The sequence below is a fragment of the Ostrea edulis genome, chromosome 2, assembly GCF_947568905.1.
Source record: "Ostrea edulis chromosome 2, xbOstEdul1.1, whole genome shotgun sequence".
Lineage (NCBI taxonomy): Eukaryota > Metazoa > Mollusca > Bivalvia > Ostreida > Ostreidae > Ostrea > Ostrea edulis.
Window position 1 is genome coordinate 3,879,547 of NC_079165.1, and position 9,673 is coordinate 3,889,219.

The window sequence follows — 9,673 nt, forward strand, 5'->3', positions numbered from 1 at the left end:
GATTGTATACTACACGGGTGTGGGAACATAACTAGATAACTGATTGTATACTACACGGGTGTGGGAACATAACTAGATAACTGGTTCTATACTACACGGGTGTGGGACATAACTAGATAACTGACTTTATACTACACGGGTGATGAGCTCCCTCCCGGTTTTCTGATTATCTTCACTGATGGAATCAGTCTGTCTAGGGGTGGGGGGGGGGGGGGGGGGGGGGTGGAGGGGGGAGGTGGACAGAATGGGGGGGGGGGGGGTGTTCCACCTCCAGCTCCCTTTGTAAATAAATAAAAATACTGTAACAACTTCTAAAATGGTTAATTTATTTATGTTCTCTTAATAAATTAATGGCTGCATGAAATCAAAACATACAAGATTAGCACACAAAATCATGGATATTACCTTTACACGATCACAGGGAAATAAGAGATGACCTTATTAACAATATCTATGAGTGATAGTTTCTTTAAAATGATAGAATCACCTTTCACTACAAGCCACTTCACCTAACCAATCACATTTGGCAGTGGATGATATTATGTACTTGCCACAACCACATGTGAAACAGAGATCATAATTTGTCAACAACAGCAGGAAAAAAAGAAGCAGCAAAAAAAAAAAAAAGACCAAAAAAAAAAAAAAAAATACACAGTGAAAGACAAAGAAAGATAAATGTTTGTGGGAAAAGCGGGTTTCTCCCAATAAATAGCACTACAATGAGTTGAAACGAAAACAATTTGCTCACCTACGGTCAAGAGAAGTTTATTACCAAAATAAACATGATTATCAATGCATAAAATTAAAACATATACAAACACTGAACATATAAATACATTGTATCCGGGCTAGCTATCTACCTCGCCCTATCGTGGATTGTAGGCACAATAAGGAAGTGATTAGGGGAACAACAGGCCAGGGATTTGAGGACTGCCTTGATGTCCCCCTGGGGGTCTAGTACATAGAAAAACAGAGAATACAAAACAGGCAAGAAATTTTCTGTTGAAAAATCATGTGTAGGCACATCCCTGAAGTGCTGAATGCATGTAGTAGCTAGGCCATCAACATAAACCTGAACCTTAACCAGTGCTGAATACATGTAGTAGCTAGGCCATCAACATAAACCTGAACCTTAACCAGCTTTCATAACCTGACATGAATTTTAAAAAGTCAAAACCACTAAACTACTTTAACAAGTACACTGTATTCACAGGCAAAGCACTGTATGACATGAATTCATTATTAAGCTGATAGTCCAGTAGAAAATCAATCTGATAAATAACCAGTTCTTCTCTTACTATTTATCTTTCTAAAAAAAACTTGACTTGAGGACTATGGGCCTTAACAATCACCCGAGTATCACACGCCAAAACTCTGCGAGGTGATGCAGGAAGTGCATATTCCAAACTCTAAAATTGGGTTGTTGCCGTTTTTTTTTATTATCTCAGTAACGATCACTTCTTCCTCCATTACAAAATTATGACTTGGTCGAACATTTTGACCAATTTATTGGTGACCTTGGTTTCAGGGACCTGATACATTTGTAACAAGTATGAGCTTCTGATGTTTCTCAAATTTAAAGTTATGGGGAGATAGTTTTATCTTTATTTAACTAGTGACCATAACCTTAACAAAAAATACCATCTGGTCATAAGCAGAACTGTGTTAAAAATGCACTTCAAATTTCTATCACAAATCTATATACAGCTAAGAGAAATGTTTTTCAGGTTTTTTAACAGTGGTCACAACTTTGGTCAATTGATCTTAGTTCAGGGTCGCGACATGCTATCTGGCCAATCTGTGTGCCAGCTGCACTACATGCCAGTGGCATTATGGGTAGCAAGTAATCTGTGAGCGAAGTATGAACTAGCGATGTCTTTCAGTTACCAATGTAACCTTGGTGGCTGTCATTTTGACCTTGGGCACACAGATTTCACAATATTGGTAAAGCCCTACAAGCTCATTAAAATACATATCCAGTTTCTCTGCTAGTTCTTCAGGATTAAAGAAGACTGCACTATTATCTTTCAAGGCTTTTAGCTTCACCCTTAAGGGTGTAGACCATGTATAAACACTATTTGTTTTTCTACCTTTAGTGATGTTGCATACCAATTTGGGTCAAAATTGGCTAAGTAATTTCAGAAAAGATGCTGCAATGTTTAAAAACAATGAATGCCACACAACGATGAACAGGATCGGCTTGCAATGTGTCACCTGAGAGACTCAGGCAACATTAATAATGTGCATATAAAGTCACAGGTAACTATGTTTAATTGGAATGTACAAATAATGGTTATGTCACAAATTGAAAAATCGGTCCATGTTACATGTAATACACACATACATTATTCACACCGATCAATCAACAGTGACCATGATCAAGGCAATGTTTGAAATAACTGTGCGTCCGACTGTCTGAGATGCATGCCGCAGGTGAACACATTTCTTCTAGAGATGCCTGACCACACGTGTTAGAATTTCCATTGAATAAAATTTTGATGTATCAAATCTATTTATCATACCAGTAATGATGTTTTAACAAGCCAAGGGGCTTTATGAAATTAAATGTATATATGCTTGGAAATGAAGTTATGGGAACTGATTTCTCGTCACATGATCACTGTAATTAGAAGATTGATAGTTAAAAAAACAAAACAATTTCAAAAATGGCAATTATTTTCGCAGAGCAAGTAGGTCTTTTCACAGGCAGTCAGTCCTGCATGCCTGGCTAATTTTACAGTCCTGCACATCTGACTAATTTTACAGTCCTGCATGTCTGGTTAATTTAACAGCCCTGCATGCATGGCTAATTTTACAGTCCTTCATATCTGGCTAATTTTACAGTCCTGCATGTCTGGCTAATTTTACAGCACTGCATGTTTGGCTAATTTTACAGCACTGCATGTCTGGCTAATTTTACAGCCCTGCATACATGGCTAATTTTACAGTCCTTCATATCTGGCTAATTTTACAGTCCTGCATGTCTGGCTAATTTTACAGCGGGTTTCAAACACTGATTGAGAACAGCAGCACCTGCATGAAAACACATTTATCTAAGATGAGAGCAGGTGTATCTTAGAAATAAACTTCAGTTTTAAAAATGCATGAAGGTATGAACTGCGACACTCCATGCTGTCGACACATCACGAAGTGTGTCATTACAATTTGTACAGATATAAAAGGCAAAAACAATAGAAATGTAAATATAGAGGTGTTAAAACAAGATTGTCTGAATCAACCTACGACTTACGAAGCAATGTAAGGCATTATTGCTGTTTTTCCTTATCATGTTTGACATGAGTGCTGAAATTTAACAATCCTTAATCACTACCAGATATGTAAAGAATGTCCTAATAATTTGTTAATTAACCAACTATATGAATGAACTAGTATATTAAACAATAAAACAAATAACACACCAAAGTTTATCAAAATTCCAGTCACAAGTCATTTTTTCTCCCTGTTAATTGTTGAATTGTAATATTTCTATAAGAAACCAATTGGCATCTAAAAAGTTCATTCCATTTTACTTGTCAACACATTGTCTTTAAATCTACCTTTAAAATATTGTTGTTACTTGTTAAAAAGATTTTCAATCTTATTTCAAGAGTCGAGTAGTATTTCTACATGTCTGCACAATGCCAGCAATCATATTGCACATCAAGTTGTTGCAAAATTGATTAGTGACTTACTACAAGGCAGAACAACAACCAACAAAAAGTCTTGCCATCAGAAAAAGAACTTGTTAAAGCTATGTCACATGGCACATTTTGCTCAATAAATCCTAAAATAATCTACAACACCAAAAATAAAATTCATTTTAAAAACAAAACACAAACTGTCTAGAATATACTAGTATTAAACCAAATAAGAGATGTATCGCAAATTGTTTATTGCAAAAATACACACTGAAGCCATTAGTCATTACTTGTTTCTTTAGTGATAAAATAAAGCTCTCTTCAGTTAATCAAATGGTCCCTATACGCCATGTTAAGTAGATTTCTACCATAGCTAACAGCATATAAATACAAACTACAAATTTCATGTGAATACAAAATATTGCAGCATTAAACAAAAACCAGTAAAACCCGGTTTTATCTTATATCGATTATAGCTTCCTATCATTACAACCAGGCGCTGTTTTACCTATATTCACTGTATGAACGAGATATTATGTAGAATTGTGATGTTGGTTAATTTTCTTTGGATTCAAATTTTTGGGAAACGATATGCCATCTAATGAATAGTCCCCCATGAAGAATTTCCAGCCTACATTCTACAATATGCTGGGATTAAATGATCAATGATGTGATTCTAATTACCATACTGATAATCTGAATTTCAAATTCACAGCAACAAGCTTAAAATTCATACAGGAAAAAATATCAAATACTGATAATTGGTGTCAAAAGCTTGTATAGTGTAATCTAAATCCGATACATACGTGTTTGACTTAATACAGTTCACTGTTGACAACCTCTCACACCTTCGTCTGTATAACATTATAATGTCAATATAACCTAAATAATGTCAATTTTACACATTTTCTGTGGATAACTGTAAACTGTCTGATTGATACTTGTACTTTGGGATTATGTAAAGTGCTTTTTAGATTTGCATCTTTTTTTGTAGAAAAAATGATAATACAAAGCTACAATGATAGAAACACACAATATGTAATATACAGCACATAAACTCAGGTCCGTCTTACTGACCGGGCCAATGGCTGGCAGGTTTACCTCCCTTGTAGACATATTATGGTGATTTAAGACTTTGGCGCGCTGTTTCTTCCTCTTTTCTTCCAGTTTCATCTGTCGAAGCTCTCGTAATTTTTCCAGATCTTTGTTTCTCTGCATCTTCTGCCACCAGTCCATATCTCTCCTCTCGCTACTAGTATCTGGAATGTTCTCTTCCTCACTGGGAGTGCTGATAATTTGGTCCGATCCGTACAACTTCAACAAGTAAGTAAACACAGCTTCCTCATCAAACTGGGGATCCGGGTCATCTTGGGACCTGTAACACGCTGAGCATGCAGACTTAGGGGGGAAAGGGACTTTGGGGTGTTTAGGGTCTTCTGAGGCATCGCCATGGAGCCTCTTGTTGACCTTGTTGTGTGACCTCCACAGCCAGAGAACGAGCTCTTTGGGTGAGGTCACCTCTGTGTCGATGGATGCTGCCATTGATGTGAAATGTTTGCTGCAGTAGGAACAGCCAAAGAAATGCTTCATGTAGCCCGTAATGGCAATCAGTACATCCTTGTACAAAAATTTGGCACCTAAATAAAATATTTTACAAAAACTGTTACTGTGTTGCTTCCATTAAAATTACATTTTTCATTTGCTATCTTTTTTTTTTATAACACAGAAAATAAGAATAGGACTACTACAATGGAGAATGAGCAAGCTGATTTAAACCTGAATAAAGACAAAATTTCAAATAACACCTAATTTGCAATCAATAACCAATTGTCACAGAACACAAACATTTTCTGATTTAATATCTATCTACATGTATCTTTTTTTTTTTTTTAAATGGTTGAATAAAAAAAAGAAATTTCCTGCAAAGGAGTTGGAGGTGCTACATTAAAGCTATGGTGTATCTAGATGTGTGTCTATGTAATGATGCATCTCTATGAGTGTCTACCTAATGGTGAATTTAGATGAGTGAGTGTCTACCTAATGGTGAATTTAGATGAGTGTCTACCTAATGGTGAATTAAGATGTGTGTCTACCTAATGGTGCATTTAGATAAGTGTCTACCTAATGGTGAATTAAGATGTGTGTCTACCTAATGGTGAATTAAGATGTGTGTCTACCTAATGGTGAATTAAGATGTGTGTCTACCTAATGGTGAATTAAGATGTGTGTCTACCTAATGGTGAATTAAGATGTGTGTCTACCTAATGGTGAATTAAGATGTGTGTCTACCTAATGGTGAATTTAGACAAGTGTCTACCTAATGGTGAATTTAGACAAGTGTCTACCTAATGGTGAATTTAGATAAGTGTCTACCTAATGGTGAATTTAGACAAGTGTCTACCTAATGGTGAATTTAGACAAGTGTCTACCTAATGGTGAATTTAGATAAGTGTCTACCTAATGGTGAATTTAGATAAGTGTCTACCTAATGGTGAATTTAGATAAGTGTCTACCTAATGGTGAATTTAGACAAGTGTCTACCTAATGGTGAATTAAGATGTGTGTCTACCTAATGGTGAATTTAGACAAGTGTCTACCTAATGGTGAATTTAGATAAGTGTCTACCTAATGGTGAATTTAGATAAGTGTCTACCTAATGGTGAATTTAGACAAGTGTCTACCTAATGGTGAATTTAGATAAGTGTCTACCTAATGGTGAATTTAGATAAGTGTCTACCTAATGGTGAATTTAGATAAGTGTCTACCTAATGGTGAATTTAGACAAGTGTCTACCTAATGGTGAATTAAGATGTGTGTCTACCTAATGGTGAATTTAGACAAGTGTCTACCTAATGGTGAATTAAGATGTGTGTCTACCTAATGGTGAATTTAGATAAGTGTCTACCTAATGGTGAATTAAGATGTGTGTCTACCTAATGGTGAATTTAGATAAGTGTCTACCAAATGGTGAATTTAGATAAGTGTCTACCAAATGGTGAATTTAGATAAGTGTCTACCAAATGGTGCATTTAGATGACTGTCTACCTAATGGTGTATTTGGATGAGTGAGTGTTTACCTAATGGTGCATTTACATGAGTGAGTGTCTACCTAATGGTGAATTAAGATGTGTGTCTACCTAATGGTGCATTTAGATGAGTGAGTGTCTACCTAATGGTGCATTTAGATGAGTGAGTGTCTACCTAATGGTGCATTTAGATGAATGCCTACCTAATGGTGCATTTAGATGAGTGAGTGTCTACCTAATGGTGCATTTAGATGACTGTCTACCTAATGGTGCATTTAGAGAGTGTCTACCTAATGGTGCATTTGGATGAGTGAGTGTCTACCTAATGGTGCATTTAGATGAGTGCCTACCTAATGGTGCATTTGGATGAGTGAGTGTTTACCTAATGGTGCATTTAGATGAGTGAGTGTCTACCTAATGGTGTATTTGGATGAGTGTGTGTCTACCTAATGGTGCATTTAGATGAGTGTCTACCTAATGGTGCATTTAGATGAGTGAGTGTCTACCTAATGATGCATTTAGATGAGTGAGTGTCTACCTAATGGTGCATTTGGATGAGTGAGTGTTTACCTAATGGTGCATTTAGATGAGTGAGTGTCTACCTAATGGTGCATTTGGATGAGCGAGTGTCTACCTAATGGTGCATTTAGATGAGTGCCTACCTAATGGTGCATTTGGATGAGCGAGTGTCTACCTAATGGTGCATTTAGATGAGTGCCTACCTAATGATGCATTTAAATGAGTGACTACCTAATGATGCATTTAGATGAGTGAGTGTCTACCTAATGGTGCATTTGGATGAGCGAGTGTCTACCTAATGGTGCATTTAGATGAGTGCCTACCTAATGGTGCATTTAGATGAGTGAGTGTCTACCTAATGATGCATTTAGATGAGTGAGTGTCTACCTAATGGTGCATTTGGATGAGTGAGTGTCTACCTAATGATGCATTTAGATGAGTGAGTGTCTAGATAATGGTGCGTTTAGATGAGTGAGTGTCTACCTAATGGTGCATTTGGATGAGCGAGTGTCTACCTAATGGTGCATTTAGAGAGTGTCTACCTAATGATGCATTTAGATGAGTGAGTGTCTACCTAATGATGCATTTAGATGAGTGAGTGTCTACCTAATGGTGCATTTGGATGAGTGAGTGTCTACCTAATGATGCATTTAGATGAGTGAGTGTCTACCTAATGGTGCATTTGGATGAGTGAGTGTCTACCTAATGGTGCATGAGTGAGTGTCTACTTAATGGTGCATTTAGATGAGTGGCTACCTAATGATGCATTTAGATGAGTGAGTGTCTACCTAATGGTGCATTTGGATGAGTGAGTGTCTACCTAATGGTGCATGAGTGAGTGTCTACCTAATGGTGCATTTAGATGAGTGGCTACCTAATGGTGCATTTGGATGAGTGAGTGTCTACCTAATGGTGCATTTAGATGAGTGAGTGTCTACCTAATGGTGCATTCAGATGAGTGAGTGTCTACCTAATGGTGCATATAGATGAGTGAGTGTTTACCTAATGATGCATTTAGATGAGTGAGTGTCTACCTAATGGTGCATATAGATGAGTGAGTGTTTACCTAATGGTGCATTTAGATGAGTGAGTGTCTACCTAATGATGCATTTAGATGAGTGAGTGTCTACCTAATGGTGCATATAGATGAGTGAGTGTTTACCTAATGGTGCATTCAGATGAGTGAGTGTCTACCTAATGATGCATTTAGATGAGTGAGTGTCTACCTAATGGTGCATATAGATGAGTGAGTGTTTACCTAATGGTGCATATAGATGAGTGAGTGTCTACCTAATGGTGCATATAGATGAGTGAGTGTTTACCTAATGGTGCATTTAGATGAGTGAGTGTCTACCTAATGGTGCATTTATATGTGTGAGTGTCTACCTAATGGTGCATTTAGATGAGTGAGTGTCTACCTAATGGTGCATTTAGATGAGTGAGTGTCTACCTAATGGTGCATTTAGATGACTGTCTACCTAATGGTGCATTTAGATGAGTGCCTACCTAATGGTGCATTTAGATGGGTGTGTGTCTATGTAATGATGCATTTAGATGAGTGAGTGTCTACCTAATGGTGCATTTAGATGAGTGTCTACTTAATGGTGCATTTAGATGAGTGTCTACCTAATGGTGCATTTAGATGACTGTCTACCTAATGGTGCATTTAAATGAGTGTCTTAGTGACTACCTAATGAAACATCAGGTTGTATGTCACCTTTTTAAGTACATGCCTTGACGTGTTTGAATGCCCTGCTTTGTTCATGCTTATGTTCATAATTTGCATTCTAAACTTTAATAGTAGAACAATAATTTTCTTGCACAAATATGTACAGTGAAATCTAATCTGACACCTGTGCAATCTGTTTCATTGTTTTACACTGTTTATTCTGACATGCAGTATATTCTGACAAAAAAATTATCTCCCAGTGCATGTCAGATTAGACAGGTTTCACTGTGCATGATTAAATTTTGGGACTGTAAACATCATCATTACTGGTATCACAGTACTCAGTACTTACTGTCCTTTCCGTACAGGTAAGAGTTGACTGTCAGTGTGTGGAACAGTGTCCACATTCCACAGGGGTAACCACGGAAATGAGTCTGACTCCCATGACACGACACCCAGTGTACCGATTCTGGTAAAAACGAATCTACAGTCTACAAACAAGACATAAAAAGTTAAATACTGATAATTAAATCAATTCAGTCTACAGAATGAGACATAGAAAGTCAAAATACTGATAATCAATTCAATCCACAGTCTACAGAATAGTTCATAAAAAGTTAAATACTGATAATTAAAATAATCCAGTCTACAGAATAGTTCATAAAAAGTTAAATACTGATAATTAAAATAATCCAGTCTACAGAATAGTTCATAAAAAGTTAAATACTGATAATTAAATCAATCCAGTCTACAGAATAGCTAGGGCATAAAAAGTTAAATACTGATAATTAAATCAATCCAGTCTACAGAATAAGACATAG

At 36.6% G+C, this 9,673-nt stretch overlaps 1 protein-coding gene across 2 annotated transcripts in view; it reads right to left on the minus strand.

Annotated features, from left to right (window-relative positions):
• Window positions 1-305: 305 nt before the first annotated feature.
• LOC125679697 (sulfhydryl oxidase 1-like) overlaps window positions 306-9,673 on the minus strand; it is a 27,564-nt gene continuing 18,196 nt past the window's right edge. The window contains exons 9-12 of one of the 2 annotated variants that reach the window (XM_056157351.1): window positions 9,205-9,343; window positions 4,740-5,275; window positions 1,126-4,492; window positions 306-1,072 (exon numbers count right to left, since the gene is read on the minus strand). In XM_056157351.1, the coding sequence (XP_056013326.1) occupies window positions 4,481-4,492; window positions 4,740-5,275; window positions 9,205-9,343 (687 nt within the window). In that variant the 3' untranslated portion in view covers window positions 306-1,072; window positions 1,126-4,480. Of the gene's footprint in view, window positions 1,073-1,125; window positions 5,276-9,204; window positions 9,344-9,673 lie in introns of both variants that reach the window. The other variant, XM_056157350.1, reaches the window with a different exon arrangement.